Consider the following 19,563-nt stretch of genomic DNA (forward strand, 5'->3'; position numbering starts at 1 on the left):
CACATGCAACCATGCAACTCTCGCTCTCACTCACACACACACACACACACACACACACACACACACACACACACACACACACACACACACACACACACACACACACACACACACGATGTTAAATGAGGAGATATGTGCAACACCGTTGTAGGTTCAGATAAGATTTTGGACTTGTGAAAGGAGACATTGCAACATTTTGTGTCTTGTTTTCTCTCTTGTTGTGTGTGTGTGTGTGTGTGTGTGTGTGTGTGTGTGTGTGTGTGTGTGTGTGTGTGTGTGTGTGTGTGTGTGTGTGTGTGTTTAGAGTGATAAGAAAACACAGCTGGATGGGAAGCTGCTGGACCTGCGCTCGCGTCTCTCAACTCAGCGGCAGGAGATTGAGAACACTAACAAGACCCGCGAACTCCGCATCGCAGAGATCACCACACTACAGCAGCAGCTGCAGGTACAGACACACAGAGACACACAGAGACACACACTCTGTCCCTCTCTCTCTCAAACACACATATACTCACACAAAATTAAATTCTCTTTCTTTATATCTATCTCTTCTCCTCCTTCTCTGTCTCCATTTCTCTTGACTGTCTTATCTCCTTCACCTTTATCATCTTCATTCTCTGCAGCCTCCCTATCTTCCTATGAATCTGTGTTTGTCGCTCTTCCCATCTTGATGCTCTTTATCTGACCTGTTTAACACGCCTGGTTTGTTTGTTTGTTTGTGTGTGTGTGTGTGTGTGTGTGTCTCTCAGGAGTCTCAGCAGTGGCTGGGTCGTCTGATCCCGGATAAGCAATGTCTGAACGACCAGCTGAAACAGGTCCAGCAGAACAGCCTACACAGTAAGAGCTTTGTGTGTGTGTGGATATAGGTGTGTGTATTTGCCTGCCAGTGTTACAGGTATTGTGTGTCTGGTGTGTCCATCAGTTGTTGATACCCCTTTGTATGTGTGTGTCAGTGGTGGTTGGTGCTTTTAAAGACGTGAGACACAGTTGAGACAGCAAAAATACACAAACTGATATTATGTGTGTCGTCAGCCAACTCGTCGAAATGACGCAATATTCACTAAAATTAAGCCTAGCTAGTTTGAGTAAGCTAGCTAGCATTGCATTCTCATAATGTAAGCTAGATAGCCAGTTCTTAATTCCAGTCATTAAACACTACCCCACCCAATACTTGCAAATCAAACAAAACTTAACAAATTCAGAAGTCTGCATTAAAAGTTATTTTTTATTTTTTTTTAAAGCTGCACAGTAAATGATGAGAAACACGTAAGGGACTGTGTCATGCCTACCACGCTTGTATGTGTTACCTCCATATTTGACCCTTTCCACTTGCGGTGGTGAAAATCTCCATTTTGAATTTAGATCAACTCAAAAGTTTAAAAGTTGATTACCAACTTGGAAGTGTGGACCCAGCTCTCTGACAGGAGCCCTGAATAAAAGACACACCCAGTTTTTCTCCTATTTGGTGATTACACGTTTTTCAGTGGAAAGTTACTGGGCATTGAGGCCTGCTGGTGTAAGACTGCACTTGGGGAGCAGCGTTACTCCAGGTCAAGGACAGCTTGTTTTCCAAGACTCAAGGGAGAAGTCTCGACCCAGACAGGGAGGGAAAAGGAGGGGAAAGCAGTTGCATCCATCTGACCACCTTATCACTGAACTGCGGAATGTTCCAGTGCAGAATACAATCTCAAATAACAGTCAGAGTGCTTGTTAGCAAAGATGAACTAAAAAAAAATTGCAAAAAAGTTTCTTTAAATTAAAAATTCTTTAAAAATCTCCATTACGCCTGCCGTAGTGGTTAGTCCAGCCTTTAAGTGAAATCTTCCCATCTCCATATACAAAAACACATTTTTGAAAGTCTACTGTCCAATCAACCTCTAGATATTTTTTTTACCTGTACAAACTGGATTTAGACCTCTCATAGACTCCCAGTGAAGCCGATGTCCAGGAGTGTCTGAAAATGCTGAGTTCAAAGGCTATTGTACAATAAATGTTGATCTTTTTTACATTTAAATGAAGTGTACCTCGAGCAGCCATGGGATCCTTTACACACCAAACGTCAGTGGGTTCTTATGGGCCGTGCTTCCACCGCACATCGTGGCCAAGCGAACGCAATGATGTTCACGCGAAAGCTAATTTGAACCAACAACCATGAGTAATATTGATATATAAATAGGCCAACATATTTTCCTGATGCATTTCACAGAAACAGAATTAATTTCCCATCCAATCTCAAAGCAATCGGCACAGCTTTGTGTGCATCTGATGTGGCGATGGCAATCTGTCAACAGTCTGTACAGAGAAATAATGACCGTGATGATTGACATGTTGTGAGGATGGGTGATACCTGGTGCTTTTAGAATGGTATGTAATGGGAGAAACTCTTCTGGAAAATGTAGGAAACCATTAACTAAAGTTGCAGACTCTAGCTTTGATGCAAAGTGGTTTCATGTCGCTTGAGCAGCCACAAAACATTAATAGTGATGGAAATTGATATTGCCATTAATTTATAGACTTACATTGCATTGCAGGCATGTTCTCCTGTGTTTGTGTGTGTGTGTGTGTGTGCCATGTCTATTGATAGTCTTAGTACACCTTTGTTTAAAGGCCCCAGCAGACATCCCCCTGCCCCAGGTGGAGGAATACACATTGTCCACCATTTTGGGCCTGTGTGTGTTCCTCCATAAGAAAATCCCCTCCCACTCACCTCCCCTTCCCAACCTTGACCTGTAGAACCTTCCCCAATGTTGACCTATCACCCCCAAGGTATCCTCCCATGATTGACTGGTATTTAACCTGTAACACTGTGGTGCATCTTTAGTCTTTGCCTGCCTCTACTTGATGTTGGTATTGACTCCCTGCAGGAGCACCTTGAAATACACCTCCAGAAACCTTTGATTCGCCTCGTGGTCTTTGTCTAGAAGAGTGTCGGCCTAAGAAACCCCGTCAATAGAAACCGCACAGGTCACAAATATTTGCCCTGAAAAACAGTTTCAGTGTGGATTCTGGTGTAGCTTTCGCACAAATGCATCAACAGATGTTGACATTGCTGGTGCTTTCTTGCATGTTCTCAGCGTCCGAGTTGATTTATGGAATTAGATTACAAGCTCTAGACTGGAATTAGTGGTTTACGATATATATGTGATCAATTGGGTGGAACGAAGAATTAGTGTTCAGTGGTTTCCCTCGGGTAGCTGCATTTGGCATAGCACCACGTAGCATGCTCATTGATTTGAATGGGAGCTAACAGCACGTAGCATGCTCATTGATTTGAATGGGAGCTAACAGCACGTAGTATGCTCATTGATTTGAATATTGTGGCTGTAAGGATGTGAAAGGAGTCGGTATGTTTTTGTTGTGAAAACCAGAAGTGATTCTAGACTTACAACAAAACATCATGACTTTGGAAATGCTTTGACCGTGTTTCCCAGGGTTCTTGTTTGTGACGGATTGTGTTGATCCACTTTAAACTTTATGCTGCATTCCCTTTACTATTTTCTAGACCTAACAATGCAAATAGAAATCTAAAAATCCTTAATAATTATCAATATATTATATTTATTTATTTTATTCTAAACTGTTGTGTTGTACATTTCTTTGTAAGTGCATTGAGAGCCGCTAAACCCGGAGTCAAATTCCTTGTATGTGTAGACTTACTTGGCCAATTAACACGGTTAAGAATCAAGATCTATGGAAATGTCTTTTCACTTATCCCTTCAGAAATGCATATGGTAGATACAGTTGGCGTAGAAACATTTTTACAAAAAACTCTATATTGCACCTTCAAGTCTGCTTCCATACCACAACGGACCTTTGACCTTTCCCCTTTGCCCCCTGCGTTGTGTGTCAGGAGACTCCCTGTCGAACCTGCAGAGGGTGCTGCAGGTGAAGGAGACGGCGCGGCAGGAGCTGAGGGAGCAGCTGGATGAGGTGGAACAGGAGACGCGCGCCAAATTGCTGGAGATAGATGCCTTCAACACACAGCTCAATGTAGGGGAACACATAAACATACACACACACTCCTACGTCTTCAACACACAGGTCAAGGTAGCGGAACACACATTTACATACATTCTCACACACACACAAACACAGACACACACACACAGCTACACACAGACCTACGTCATCAACACACAGGTCAAGGTAGGGGAACAGACATATACATACATTCTCACACACACACACACACACACACACACACACACACACACACACACACACCTTTAGCTTTCATATTAGAGAAATAGAACATGCATGCATAGGTAGACGCATGTAAACAGTTGAAGTTTCTGAAGAACAGTTATACAGACGCACTCACACATACTTTGGCATGCCATGGCCATTCCTGAAACACATAGCCATGTATGGAGGCGATGAACACCTGTAGGTACCTGTAAGGCCTTTTAGCGTACAGTTCAGCTTGTTCGCCTCCTTTGGACACAGTTGCAACACTATGGACACACACACACAAACACCCACACAGACACACACGCACACATACTTTCTCCTACTCGTCAAAGCCCATCAGCAGAAATCAAATCAACGAGCTCAGACTTATCCCATAACAGCACTGCTGTCTCTAACTGACTTCTGTAGTTTGCCATTCCCCTTGTGTTTCTGTGTGTGTGTGTGTGTGTGTGTGTGTGTGTGTGTGTGTGTGTGTGTGTGTGTGTGTGTGTGTGTGTGTGTGTTTATGTGGACAGGGGATTGGGATTTGGACTGAATTGGTCTTTAGCCTGTAACTTTGTGTGGTGTGTTTGTGTGTGGGTAAGAGGGAGACAGACAGGTTTGGCGTATGTGTCTGCCTGTGCATGTGTACTTGTGCATCTGTATGACACATGTTTGTATGAGTGTGTATGTGTGTTGGTATGTATGTATGTATGTATGTGTCTGTTTGTGTTCTCTGTCCTCTTCCCTCTGTGTTATTGTATCAGTGAGAAGAGACAGAGAGTTTCTCAGCACTGGAGGGCCCTGTCTTCTCCTCTCACCGTCTCTGACTGTCGCTCACTCTGCTCTGTCACCCCCCCTTCTGTCCCGTGCCCACTTGTGTGCCCACCTACCCTCCTCGCACCTGGCCGTGTCTGCGCCCACCGTGTCCCTGTCTCTGTGTGGCTTGGCTGTGCCCCCCCCCTCACCCCTCCCCCCTTCACCCCGAACCCTTAAATGCCCATGCGACTCATGATCACGACCCCGTGCTCCTGGCAAACCCCCCCCCCCCCCCCCCCCACCTGCCACCGTGCCCACCCGGGTCCCCTGGGACAGTCTCTGGGGTGCTTCTACCAGGAGCGCACCTCCCGGATAGAGAGCCTGCACCTGGAGCTCACCCTGGACGAACCGAGGTGCAGACAGGTAGAGAGACACCCGTACGCCTGCCTGCCCAAATAACCCCCCCGCCCTGCCCCAACTACCCCTCTCAAACCCTGACTCTCTGACCCTGACTTAAACCTCCTCTGCATCTCTGCAACAGCACTGCACCTGCTCTCTGCTGCCCCTCTCTGGTTCTTCAGAGTACTGCATCCTTCCCCACCCTAAAACTGCCCAGCCTGGTTTGTGGTCTGGTCTGTGCCTCTTGCTAAGTTGGTAGTTTCCCCATCTGGTAACACTACTCACCCCAAGGGGAGTCTGTTGAACTAACACTCAAAGACAGACAGACAGACAGACAGAGAAGAAGAGAGACAGAGAGAACAGGCCTCTCGGCTTTTTGGCTTATATTCGCAATGCTGATTTAAAATTAAGACGCAGAAAAATGATGTGATTTTATTTATTTATCTGATTTGTTTATTGTGGATTTTGGTGACACACACTCACACACCCACCCACACAGACGCTCACACTCCCACCCACACACACACACACTCACACAGTCAGACCCTTTTCCACCCCTACTTACTGAAGCACACATACACACATACACACTCTCTCACACACACACACACACACACACACACACACACACACACACACACACACACACCCCTCCAGCCGTGTGGCAGCAGCCTGTCTGACCCGTGCCCTGTCGGGTGCGTGTGTGTATCTCTTGCAGTGGGAGGGCTCGATGGCGAACGGGGCTCTGCTGGACTGCCTCTCCTCCCTGTCCGCCTGTCTCAGGCGCATAGGGCACTACCTCCAGGTCTCCCCTCTGCCCCACCACACACTCACACTCACACTCACTCACTCACACACACACACTCACTCACACACACACACTCACACAGTCTTTCTCACAAGCTTTCCTGCCCCCTGCCACACCTTACGCCCCCCACCACCATCCAAAAAACGCTATGCTACTTCACCCCAATGCCTCCCACAAATGCCCCAATGCCGCAGCACCTAAAGCCTCACAACCCCCCCCCCCCCCCCCCCCCCCCCAAGACAGGGGGAAAGGCCTGCTCCAGGTCAGCCCCCCCCGGTCTACAGGGAGTGCAGTAGTTAGATGCCCTGTGGACTGTGTGTGTCACTGCCAGCTTTCTTATCTCCGCATGAACCTGGATGTGGTGAATTGTTATTATATGGCTTTAGGGCCATTTCAATTAGATTTTTGGGACTAATTTGGTTTGATTTCAATTTGGCCATTTTTATTCAGTAATAGGTTTATAATTGTTTTGCTGTGGCTAATATGACGGTAACTGTTTTGGTGTTTGTCCATCTTTGTAAGTATAGGATAGAGGGGGACGAGTGACGGTGTTCTCAAGAGGTTAGAGTGTTTGGTTCAGTGACATTACAGCCTGTAGCTACAGTAGTTGGATGCACTATGTGAGTTGTGTAGACATTGGGCTTGAGGCACTAAATTAGTAATGTCAGAATGTCATTCATCCTCTTTGTAAGCTCAGCAGCAAACAGACTTAGTTCTTTAGGCCATCTTTTCTCCTTAAAGAGATGAGATCACTCTTGCCTGAATTCGGCATCATTTGCACAGCCTATAAAGTGGTGATGATGACTGACTATGATGATGATAATAACCAGTCCGGTTCATGAGGTCTAACGGTGTGTGCTCCTCTCCAAGTGTGACCCGGCTTTGGTTTGTCAGCTTGGTGTGTGTGTATGTAAGATTGCGTTTGTTTGGGTGCGCGTGTGTGTGTGCTTTTAATGCTAACTGGTTGGTACTAGCTCCTCGTGCCTGTGGCTTGAAGTGATCTTTTCGATGTGTTTTATGTCCTGTCTTTGCTTTTGTGGGATTGGTGGTGGAGTGTCTGTGTAGGTGTGTTTAGAGTCTGTGTGGGTGTGCTCAGAGTCTGTTGTAGGGTCAGATACTTGCAGTAGCAGTAGTAGTAGCAGAGAAGCTGGCTTCTTGATCCCGCGCTGAAAATCTACAATTTTATCTCTCGATTTATCCCAGCTCTTAGCATGTGACCCCAGGAAGCAGGATTTGAGACTCCTGATGTTTTGTTAAAATAATTATTGGAATACTTATACTCTGGGACATTCTCTCTATGTCAACATATAGTGCACATGGAATGGCAGACTTAAGAATCCATGCTTCCATACCGTTTTTAGTGTGTTCTCAAATCTTAACCAGGGTGCATGTGCATATTATTGATACATATACATTGACACAAGACATATTTTTGCATGTAGGTTAGCAGCGTGGGAAATGTAGTTTTCTCATGTGGTGTAGAAGCATGGGAGTTGTAGTATTTTTACTAGTTTTTACTAGGGAGCCCCACACATAAGCAGTGTTGTGTTGTGCCCTGGTTGCTGACACACTGTAACCCCCCCCGCCCCACCCCGCCACGCCCTGGAGTTTTCTCTATGGTAACTGTGAGCTCTGTTTCCGTGACAACGGTGGCTAGCAGGAGCCTCCCAGCAGCCACTGCTGCGGCCCCTCGTGAGCTCACCCGTCCGTCACCCCGTGTTCCATGCAAGTGTGTCTCAAAGCGCTCAACACATCCAACAACCTACAGCAGTGATGCGTAAATACACACATTAAGTCACACATTTATTCACAAAAGAAGTACATAATGTTACACATGTCTACACTCAGTCATAAACCTACAATGCACAGACAGTCATCACACACACACACACACACACACACAGGTACAGTTATCCTGCCTGCAGGTGTGAAAGGCAGAGCAGAGAGGAGACTAGCTCCTGTTGGGGACTTAGAGGGGAAATACAGAAGAGAGTGGCACCTGAGTTTTGAGTGGCGCTTGCAGGGTAACAGCGGCAGATAGCGCACGCGTCTGTGTGAGTGTGTGTGTGTGTGACTGAGAGAGGATGTGTGTGTGTGTGTGTGTGTCCGTGTGTGTTTGATGTCACCGTGAGCAGAAACAGCCCCCCTTGCGCCCCCTTTTTCCCCATGCCTCCTCCCCTCACCTGTCCTCCTCTATCCCACCATGCCTTGCAGGAGCTCAGGGAGATCCACGCCAAGCAACAGCAGCAGCGGCTCAAGCAGATGGAGTCGCTGGAGGATGCCCAGCCCATCCCCGACAGGAAGTCAGTAGAGCTGCCTGAGGCCAGGTGATCACTGTGTGTGTGTCTGTCTGTGTCTGTGTCTGTGTGTGTGTGTGTGTGTGTGTGTGTGTGTGTGTGTGTGTGTGTGTGTGTGTGTGTGTGTGTGTGTGTGTGTGTGTGTGTGTGTGTGTGTGTGTGTGTGTGTGTGTGTGTGTGTGTGTGTGTGTGTGTGTGTGTGTGTGGCGTTAGTAGAGGAGGGTTCCTGTGGGTATGTGTGTCTCTAACATACCACTCCTTGAAGTTACACCTGACGTCTGAAGCACTTAAGCATCTCTGTACTGATTGACCTTTGATCCTTCTAGGTTGTCGGGCACAGACGAGGGGGTGTCACCGGCCCCCACCCCCACGCCCCCTCCGGCACAGGCCTGGCTGAGCAGTGTGAGTGTGAGCGAGGAGGACACACCCACACACAAGGACACGCAGGACAAACTCAGCCAGCTCTTCATGCCACCACCACAACCACAGCCAAAACTACTGGGCCAGTCGCCATGGCCCACGGGAGGTGTGTGTGTGCCTGTGTGTGTATCTGTCTGTGTGTGTGTAAGAATGGAGAGTATGTTACAGGTGATGGTGGTGATGGCACTTCAGTGGTGTATGTGTGTGACCTGATTTTGTGTTTGTAAACGTTTGTGTGTGTGTTTGAGAGAGAGAGAGAGAGATAGAAAGTTATTTTTTTCTGATTTCTAATGTCTTTGTGTCTCCTAGATAAGACCCCAGTAGGCTCCTTTCAGGAGACGGTAAAAGTGGTCTACTATCGAGCGCTTTATCCTTTCGACGCTCGTAGCCATGATGAAATCACCATCCAGCCTGGAGACATTGTCATGGTGAGGATCCCACACTGTGGGTGTGTGGGTGGGTGTGTGTGTGTGTGTGGGGGTGCGTGCGTGCGTGCGTGCGTGGGGGGGGGGTTGTTTTCGTACACTCATGATAATGATAGACGCTGCCCTTTAACTAACCTCTGCCCCTGGCTCTCTCCTACGCTCGCTCTGAAGGTGAAGGGGGAGTGGGTAAGTGCAGGCTCACAAACTCTCCCTCATCCAATCATCCTCCTCACCCGGCTGCATTCTGCTTGCTCCCATTGGTCTGCAATGTTAGAGTCCCACCTCCCAAGTATATCAGGGCCAATGAGGGACCACACGAGGCCCTTTCATTGGTGCTGAGGGCCTGACAGTCTGCCACAGATGAGGAACTGAGAATTTCCAGGAACTAAACTTTCAAAAACACATTACATGTGTTGGCATGAGAGAAAGTTTACAGTAGAAAAAAATAACCAACATGCTACAAGCAATGATGACATGAAACCTCCAGGCCTGATTAAAATAGAGGACCTGAAGGCAGCCAGTGTGTCTCACTGTTATATGCCTGCTTCGTTTTAGTAGAAGTTTTTAATTGTTTTGTTTTCGTTGCATTTTTTTCTGGTGATGTTGTTTTGACAGTGGCTTAGATTCGGGGGTTAGGATAAATGGAAGCAGTCTTTGCATACTTCGTTCTAAGGCTAGCTATCAAAAGTTAGTCGCCTAAAAGCTGTCGTGGAAAATTCTAAGATATCTCAAGAAACGTTTCAAGGCAAACAGGTATGAATATACTGAACGGTTTAATTCAGAAGAGTTAACTACTGCTGAGCTGGTCCATGGAGCATCTCAAAAACTCTAAGCATACGGCAAGAGCGATCAAGTAAATAACCTGAGGACTGAGTCCCTGTGCCCTTTTTATAGATCTACCCCCTTTGTTCTTCCCTGTTCTTGTTTACTTCATCAGTTTTAACCACATCGAGGGACGATTGGTACATCTATTTTACCAGCGTGCATAATGCATCTATTTTGCCAGCGTGCATATTGCATCTATTTTGCCAGTGTGCATATTGCACAGTTTCCTGTGATAACAGGTGTCTCAGCGTTTTCAGGTATGGTGTCTGGAAACTGCCTGTCTCGTGGCATTTCAGAAGCGTCTAGAGGAACCCGTGGCCCCGCCATGACCCCTCAGAGGGGCCTATCTGGAGGCCATGACTCAGTCAAAATCCTCAGACGCCCACGTGATTTATCAGAAAGTGTATCTTATCAGAAAACATATCTCTGCCATGAGTTTTATAAGAAAAGGTGTCTCTACAACGGGGTTTATAAGAAAAGGCATGTCTGCCACGTGATTTAGAAGAAAAGGGCCCTTCTGCCGTATGGCAGCCTTCTCCTCTAACTGCTACCTCTATTTGTTGAGATGTCCATGTTCCAGTACCAGCAATGCACAAATTATTCAACAATACAGTCATAAGTAGATAAAAATACGACAAAGCCAAGCTTTTCTGAAGGAGGAGTTTGTCAGCGTGAGAGCAGGCTCACTGCCTCCAGGTTTTGTTTACCTTTGTCAGCTCAATCAATCAATCAATCAATCAAACTTTATTTGTACGCCGCATTTCATACCAGGAGGTAACACAATGCGCTTCACAGAAGGAAACAAAAACATTTAAGAGATAAATGAACAGGAGATGACGTACTAACCACACTGGCGCCGTAAAGAACTGCTCAGTACAGTTATCGTAGGTAGCACGTAGCTGTATTTTTATTTTTCTAAATTCATATTTCACCAAATCATTTCTGCAACATTACCCATTTGCCTGCTGTGCTCGTCTCCATTGCTTTGCATACGTGTCTGTGTTGTGGTCCCACTGTCATAGAGAAGTGTCAGGCTCCTTATGAGTAACAGTACACAGTGGTATGGGTTGTGTATGTATACAAGAAAATGTGTTTCATGTAAATGTTCACGGATCACATGAAAGCATGAGCCTCAGTTGGAGAGGTCACTACAAACATTGTTTATTTGTAGATGTATACAGCCAAAGGCTATTTGGGTTATTCGTGATATTTTAAATATATTACATATTCAGAGATTTTGTCATCTTCTCACCTTCCAACCCTGCCTTGCTCTTTCATTAGGAGTATAGTGTTGTACGGTCACGTCCCAAAATAATGTCTACTGAAATGGTGACACCCTGAATCCGCTGGCAGATCAGACAGAACTAAAAGGAAAGGAAGAACAAACGTGTATTCATGCTTCAGTGTCTGCCCCGTGCCATATCGCACCAGAGCATCGCAAATATGGGCTTTCATGGTTATCCCATCACACAAGTTCTCATACTATTGCGTCCATTTGTTGCACCATTTTCCTGTACTTGCTCACTAAGAATGTGTTCTCATTTGCATAAGCACATTAAGTGGCTTGTACACTAAGCGGTGTGTCCCAGGCCTCACTGTCACTCACTGGCCCACAGGTGGACGAGTGTCAGACTGGAGAGCCTGGCTGGCTCGGGGGGGAGCTGAAGGGAAAGACCGGCTGGTTCCCCGCCAACTACGCCGAGAAGATTTCGGAATCCGAGGTGCCGCTCAGCCTGCGCCGCTCCGAGGCGGCCACCTCTGCGCCCCCACCCAAGCTGGGCAACCCCCGGATAACGCCCACATCGGTCGCCGCGCCCACCTCCATCCAGCCGCCGCTCCCTGAGTTGCCCCCTGTCCAATCAGCTGCAGCCCTGGCCCCGGGCGCAGCCTCCTCTTCGTCCTCGGCCTCTAGTAACTGGGCAGATTTCAGCACGACGTGAGTGCAGCCCTTAGATCACAGCGACATGCTTATTTAAAACACACACACACACACACAAAGACATCACCACAGGGAGATTCATCGGTTTATATACAACTGTAATGAGCAACGATTACAGCACGACGTGAGTCAGGCCTAAGGTCACACCGACATGCTTGTTTAATCATTCAAAGTCGAAAAAGTCAGTTTTACATTCTGTTTTTACCTAAGCATAACGTTACTTTACCAGCACTTACGTGTATGACTGTGTGTGTTGTGGTCTGTGAATGTCTGGATATGTGTGTGTCTATGTTTTTGCTGTGATCTTTGAATCTTTGAATTATTTGTGTGTGTGTATTTTAGTGTCTCTATGTTGTGTTCTCATTTGTGATCTCTGGATGATATCTGTGTGTGTGTGTACAGGTGGCCCTCTAACTCGGTGGAGAAGCCGGACAGTGACGGCTGGGATGCGTGGCCCTCTCAGCCGGCCCCGACCCAAGCCCCACCCCCCCAGCCCCCCCAGCCCAGCCTGTCTGTGCCCAGTGGAGGCCCCCTGCGCCAGCGCTCAGCCTTCACCCCCGCCACCCTCAGCGGATCCTCGCCCTCGCCCGTACTGGGACAGGTACTACACACACACACGCAGAGATACACGCACGCACACACACACACACATGCACACACGTGAAGATGCACAGACACACTCACACACACACACGCACATGTCCCTCTGTGCCTCTTTGTAGCACACCACTCCCTCTTTCTTGTGTTCCGCCCGCAACACACACACACAAACACACACAAACACACACAAACACACACAAACACACACAAACACACACACACACACACACACACACACACACACACGCGTCTCACATTCATTTTCTTTTCCCCCTTAATCTCGATCACCTGCTATGCCTCTGTGTGTCTGACACTTCACCTACCGTACTACATATCCCATATATTTCTACATGTCTCTCTCTTTATTTCTACCGGTTCCGGCTGTGACTGACTGTCTTGTCCTCCGTCAGGGAGAGAAGGTGGAGGGACTGCAGGCGCAGGCCCTGTACCCGTGGCGGGCCAAGAAGGACAACCACCTGAACTTCAACAAGAACGAGATCATCACGGTGCTGGAGCAGCAGGACATGTGGTGGTTCGGCGAGGTGCAGGGCCAGAGGGGCTGGTTCCCCAAGTCCTATGTCAAGCTCATCTCAGGCCCTGTGCGCAAGTCCATCAGGTACGGAGACGGGGGTGGGGTGTGGGGGTGGGGTTAAGTGTAGTGTGAAGGGCAGTTTGTCTGATGGGGAATAAGGAAGGAGGAAATGGAATTATGGGAGGAATTGCTTTTAAAAAGCAATATTGGCATGTCCTTTTGAATAAATAATTGAAACATCTGAATATTTGAACCATCTACCTTGATGTATGTGGTAGTTGAGTGTGTCGTGTGTGTGTGTGTCTCTCTGCTGCAGTATTGAGTCAGGCTCGTCAGAAAGCCCGCCCAGTGTGAAGAGACCCAGCCCCTCGCCTAGCAAACCATTGGAGCTTGGAGAAGGTGGGGATCCCGCTCTCACTCACTCACTCACTCACTCACTCACTCACTCACTCACTCACTCACTCACTCACTCACTCACTCACAAACACACAAACTCACACTCACACACTCATCATCATCACATTACAAGTTGTATATAACAGTATTCATTTTCACATAAATTACACAGAAAAAGAAGAAAACAGATGTATCTCCCTGTGGTAATGGTTTGTGTGTGTGTGTGTGTGTGTGTGTTGTCTTGGTGTTGTCTTGGTGTGTAGAGTACCTAGCCATGTACACGTATGAGAGCTCGGAACAGGGCGATCTGACGTTCCAGCAGGGTGATATCATCACTGTCACCAAGAAGGAAGGTGATTGGTGGACAGGAGTGGTAGGAGGAAGGACGGGCGTCTTTCCTTCCAACTACGTCAAACCTAAGGACTCTGATGTGAGTGTGTGTGTGTGTGTGTGTGTGTGTGTGTGTGTGTGTGTGTGTGTGTGTGTGTGTGTGTGTGTGTGTGTGAGCAGATATGATAGATAGATAGATAGATAGATGGATAGATGGATACTTTATTAATCCCAAGGGAAATTTAGGATTTAGATATGTATGGGTGAGATTGTCTGCTTCATTATGCATTGGTTTTGTGTTGATTTAAGTTAAATGTTTAAAATGTATGAAGTGTGTGTGTGTGTGAGAGAGAGAAAGAAAGAGAGACCTGTATACCCAAGTTGAAATCTTCTCCCTCTTCAGGGTCTGGGAGCAGCAGGGAAGACAGGGAGTCTGGGGAAGAAGCCAGGTACCCAGCAGCATGACGCATGACTGCCCCCTGCTGGCCCTTATCTCCTCTAACAGGCCCTCTGTACAGCCACTGCCCTGCACTGCACTCACTAATGCCTTATGTCATGTGTACTCATAGTTAATCCTTCACTGCCGCTCACATATATTGCCATTGTAGGCTGCCTTTTCAGTTTAAGCCTGTTCAGTTTCAGCCTGTGGGAGTGCATGCCTATAGAGTGGCCGCTCTCAGGCTAGTAACTGCAGTGCTTTACTAGGAGTTTGAAAGCAGGGGACACGCCTTCATCCTTCCTTCTTTATCGATGCACGTCTTTACCCCCTCAGATTCAGATTATGTCTACAGGAGAATAGGGCATGTCTTTGAGTACATCTCCACAGCATTTACCCATCTTTTGAATCTCTCCTTTTACCCCCCCCCCCCCCTCCTACCTCTCTCCTCCCCTGCAGAGATTGCACAGGTCATAGCCCCCTACACGGCCACGGGGGCGGAGCAGCTCACCCTCGCCCCTGGGCAGCTCATCCTCATCCGCAAGAAGAACCCCGGAGGCTGGTGGGAGGGGGAGCTGCAGGTGTGTGGGGGGTGGGGGGGGTGGTAACAGTTATTTATGTATGTGTGTGTGTGTGGGGGGGGGGTTACAGTTATGTGTGTGTGTGTGTGTGTGTGTGTGTGTGTGTGTGTGTGTTCCTCTTGAACATAATAACCAGTAATAACAGCAGTTAACTTTTGATGTTATCTAATAGTCCTCCCACGTTCAGGGTCAGGATAGCTATATGCCCATATTGGTAGAAGTGTTTTCATGTACTTCCTCTATGCGTTGATTATTTAGTATCATTCTGTGTTCTGCTATTGAGTCTGTTGGGTTTGTGTGCTTATGGTGGCAGTTTTGGACGTCTCTGATTCTCACAGTGGTGTTCTTATTATGTTTTGCTCCACCCAGGCGAGGGGGAAGAAGCGTCAGATTGGCTGGTTCCCGGCCAATTACGTCAAGTTATTGAGCCCAAGCACCAGTAAGACCACACCCACTGAGCCGACGCCCCCCAAACTACCCACCCCAAGTGCAGGTGCGAATCCTGTGGTCTGATGCACGTACAAAAAACGATTTATTTATTTTTTCTTTCTGTTTTCCGTACACTAAGCTGAATTGAGTAGGTTTGTCACAATACACAGAACACATTCTTTGAGAACGTTTTTTTTTCTTTTTCCATATTTTTAGTTACTGTGTGTTTTGTATGTTACCTGTTGCACTGTGGTACCCAAAAAATTAAATTAGGTTCCCCTTTATGTATGATAGCATGCATGTCAGACATGACAATTACAGCTTACTTGGCTTGACTTGAGAAATGGCTGCTCACACAAGAGATGTATGTCTAATTTATCATTACAAATGTTAGGGTGGCATCATTTGTAAAACTTACTGGTGTGTGTGTTTTCATTCACACCAGTGTGTCAGGTGATCGGCATGTACGACTACACGGCGCAGAATGATGACGAGCTGCCCTTTGGCAAAGGCCAGCTTATTAATGTTCTGAGCAGGGAGGACCCTGATTGGTGGAAGGGTGAGCTGAACGGTTCCGTGGGCCTCTTCCCCTCCAACTACGTCAAGCTTACCACCGACACCGACCCCAGCCAACAGTGTGAGTACTCCACCCCTTCCTCCCTCGCTCTCGCTCTCTCTCTCTCACTCTCGCTCTTTTTCTTTTACACACACACACTCTCACACACTAATCCCGGTCTCTCTCTCTCTCTTTTTGTTTTTTACTTCCTGCATACTGAAATGCAAATGAAAGCTCAGACGTAGGGCCATAGGAGTTATTCTCAACAAGGTCGAGGCTCCGGGATTTGCCTGGGCTTAGGCGTAGGGTTAGGTGGGTCGGTAAACCAGTTCTTCAGTCAGACCGTCATCTTAGGGGGACCCCCTAGGACCCGCCACTTAAAGCAAGCAGTTGTCCAACAGCCCTTATTCCTACAGTTATCTAGATGACAGGAGTTTGGCCCTCTCTCCCCCACCGCACTAACAACTCTACCCCTTCACCCCCCTCCCCAGTCTTTTTGGGATCCCCCCCGCCTCATGTGTTGCATGTCAGAGTCATAGTTCTTCTTCAGTGTCATCTTCTCCTTGCCTGCATGCTGTGTTGTCATGTTGAACATGTCTGCCAGATCATGTAGCTCCTCTTAGCTTGTGAAGTTGCACATTGTGTTCCTTTCTTCCTTCCTTTCTTTGATTTTTCCCTTTTTTCCCTTTTTTTTGTTTGTTTTTGTGTTGTCGTCGTCTTCTTCTTCTCCTTTTGTTACGCCGTTATTTTTTGGCTTATGTGCTGTGTTCTCCTCTCTCTAGGACTCATATGTTGCCCATATCCCACTCTACCCTGAAAGTCCTCAAAGAGACCCACTATCCCCTAGTCACTGCCCTGCGGGATGATGGGAGATGCCGCCCCACTGAGGGTCTTGAGACTGCCACCTGCCCTTGTGGCTAGAAGACAAGCACTGCAGACAAAAAAAAAAAAAAAGCAAATGCAGCAGTTTTTTTTTTCTTTTTTCTTTACCTCAGTATTCAAACCGTTAGTAGATGCACGCCAAAATTACCAAGCAGCATTCTCCATGTATTTAAAAAAAAAAAAAAAAAAAAAAAGGAAGAAAACAAACTAACTAAACAATAACTCGTACTGAAAGGCGTTTGTTTTCCTTGTCTTGAGTAAAATTGAATGAATCTATTCTAACTACTCACATGAATGACATGGTGGACTGATGAGGGGATTGGATAGTGGGTCCTTTTGTGGCTTTCTGTGAACTACTTTTTTTTTTTTCGCCATTCAAACAAATTGCGCTAAAGTAACGTGATAGATTAACTTTGAGCTCCCTGTCAAATGGCTTCCATTTGATGCCTAGATGCTTCCCTCCACCCTCTCCTAACTAATGCCCCCCCACCCCACCTTTGTTCCCCCCCCCCCCCTCTCATCTGGTCCCTCCCTCCGCAGCTCCACAGAATGACCCACTATTCGTGCCCCAGACCTTCCAGGGCCCCGGACCATCCCAGTTACTGTCATAGCAGGCATGCCCCTCACTACCACTCACTTGACCAGTAGAAAGTCCTTATAGCTGCACCGGGGCAGCTCATTGGTTAGATTAGTTGTGAGTGACATGTAGAAACCCCTCCCACCTACCCTCCTATCCCACCACTTTCACAGAACATATAGATAGTGGGCGGGATAGGGCCTCTCCATTCATCCAATCACATGCCTCTCTCCGTGTTGGTTTTTATTATTTCGTTACTCCATTTTCATACCAAACATTAAATGAATAGGTTTATGTGTTGTTGTTTTTTTTTCCTCTTCTTCATTGTTTCATTTTTTTTCGTGCTAGGTGTTCCTTTATTTCAGTAGATGTTGTGTGTTGGGATGGAGATAGGTGTTGTAAAAACCAAATAACTGCACAACTGCCACTGATGTAGGAGAACGGTACAAGGAAACACAGATCAAATCTACTCACACTCACACACACACACAAACACACTTTCTTTTGATGTGTGGAGCTGGAGAGATGTGGTAGGTTTAATATACCTGTCTCTCCCAGCCGTAAGTCTGTTGTAGTGCTCTTGACTCCCATGTAAGGGGGCACTCCACTGGTTGCTGCCCCTACCAGACACTCATCAGTGCCCCCTTGTGCCTGCAGAGGGGAACTGCCTCTAATAACTTGGCTTGGGCCTGTCAGAAACTAGGCTTAGTGTGTTAACGCTCGTGTCATTGTAATGTAATGTTTGGTTTTTCTTTTTGAGGTGGCTGGAATAGCTGTTTTCTCTCAGTTATTGAGAAATTCCACTAGTTTACACGGCTCCTACGGTTGTCCTCTGTCTCTGTTTTTTTTTTGTTGATATAAGTTTCATGAAATTGTTGCATTAAGTTGGAAAAGAGCAATATATCCCAAGTCACTCTGCAGTGACTTCTATTTTTATATTGAACGCAAAGCAATCTCAACACCTATAGTGTTTTAAGAACTACGGAAGTAGATGAACCGCCCCCCCTACACGCACGCACACACATACACATACATACACACACGTACGCACACACACACGCACGCACACACATACACATACATACACACACGTACGCACACACACACACACAGTAAGACTCCTGTAGAAGCAGAAAAGACCAAATGAGAGAGAGGTTTATGGCTTGTGCAGTCATATTCCCTTGATTTTTTTTTTTTATTTATTTTTTTTTTGCTTTGGTCCTAGATTTTAGGTTTTGAAAAGTCAAGACACATGGAAGATGACCTTAGCGGCTCCTTAAAGAGAGATTCCTTTCAAAGACTAGCATCATGTTAAAATCAGCATGGAAGTTAAGGAATGTACTAAAACGAGCAAAACTCTTTTAATACCCTAATCCAATCCTATACTCACAAATAAAAGTATGTTTACAGATAGAAAGCGAAGAACTAAAGACTGGTGTTTTTCTTGTGAAGTGTTAACTGAGCACCAAGCCAAGTATGAGGACTCGACTTTGCCTTAGAATTTGGAAGCTGACTTAGAAGAAGCATGGCATTGGATTTAACAATGACTTAAAATACATGAGATGTACTGGTACCGAATTTTGTATGATTGATTTAATTCTGTTTGGGCTGTGTTTTTAATCTGTCAGACCTATCTGAGTGTTCTGTTGTTATGTCTGTGTTTCTCTCTGAACCCGACGCTGTTGTAGCTGCCCTCAGCCTGTGTTTGTTTTTAAATCTAGCTCTGTGGCTCGCCTTATTGGCTCCACAACGTAACAGTATTGGAATTTGCTGCTTATTGATTGGTTGGGTGAACTGTCTATCACGTCCCCCCACCCCCACCCCCCACCCCCACCCAAAAAAAACAACGATATGAGGACGTTGGGGATGTCACAGATGGTTTGGATTTTTGAGAAGCACAAAAAAGAACAACATTGTTAGAGCTTCATGTTGGGTATCTATAATACTGTGTGTAAGACAGAAGACTGAATGCTTTTCTGTTTGAATCTCACAACAAATCCAAAACGTATCCATTGCACTCAGTTATTGAAGCATTTTATCATAAATGAATGTAAAAAAAAAAAAAACCTGAAAATATATACAGACGATTCCTAGCTTTAATAAAAGTGTCATGCCGTCTTTATAGAAAATGACATGTATAACAATTAAAAAGCTCCATGGCAACAATGGACTGGTGTTTTTCCTTCATGTCATAACATTCAT

At 46.4% G+C, this 19,563-nt stretch overlaps 1 protein-coding gene across 4 annotated transcripts in view; it reads left to right on the forward strand.

Annotated features, from left to right (window-relative positions):
- Positions 1–19,563, forward strand: part of itsn1 (intersectin 1 (SH3 domain protein)) — a 50,964-nt gene that overhangs the window by 20,767 nt on the left and 10,634 nt on the right. The window contains exons 14-30 of one of the 4 annotated variants that reach the window (XM_031558934.1): positions 305–445; positions 750–837; positions 3,851–3,990; positions 6,047–6,133; positions 8,351–8,463; positions 8,760–8,959; positions 9,163–9,281; positions 9,450–9,464; positions 11,720–12,039; positions 12,445–12,643; positions 13,053–13,258; positions 13,491–13,573; positions 13,834–14,000; positions 14,304–14,349; positions 14,796–14,917; positions 15,287–15,410; positions 15,792–15,983. In XM_031558934.1, coding sequence (XP_031414794.1) covers positions 305–445; positions 750–837; positions 3,851–3,990; positions 6,047–6,133; positions 8,351–8,463; positions 8,760–8,959; positions 9,163–9,281; positions 9,450–9,464; positions 11,720–12,039; positions 12,445–12,643; positions 13,053–13,258; positions 13,491–13,573; positions 13,834–14,000; positions 14,304–14,349; positions 14,796–14,917; positions 15,287–15,410; positions 15,792–15,983 — 2,362 coding nt within the window. The remainder of the gene's footprint in view (positions 1–304; positions 446–749; positions 838–3,850; positions 3,991–6,046; positions 6,134–8,350; positions 8,464–8,759; positions 8,960–9,162; positions 9,282–9,449; positions 9,465–11,719; positions 12,040–12,444; positions 12,644–13,052; positions 13,259–13,490; positions 13,574–13,833; positions 14,001–14,303; positions 14,350–14,795; positions 14,918–15,286; positions 15,411–15,791; positions 15,984–19,563) is intronic. The other 3 variants (XM_031558935.2, XM_031558936.2, XM_031558937.2) reach the window with 3 other exon arrangements.

Source organism: Clupea harengus, chromosome 21, assembly GCF_900700415.2.
Source record: "Clupea harengus chromosome 21, Ch_v2.0.2, whole genome shotgun sequence".
Taxonomy (NCBI): domain Eukaryota; kingdom Metazoa; phylum Chordata; class Actinopteri; order Clupeiformes; family Clupeidae; genus Clupea; species Clupea harengus.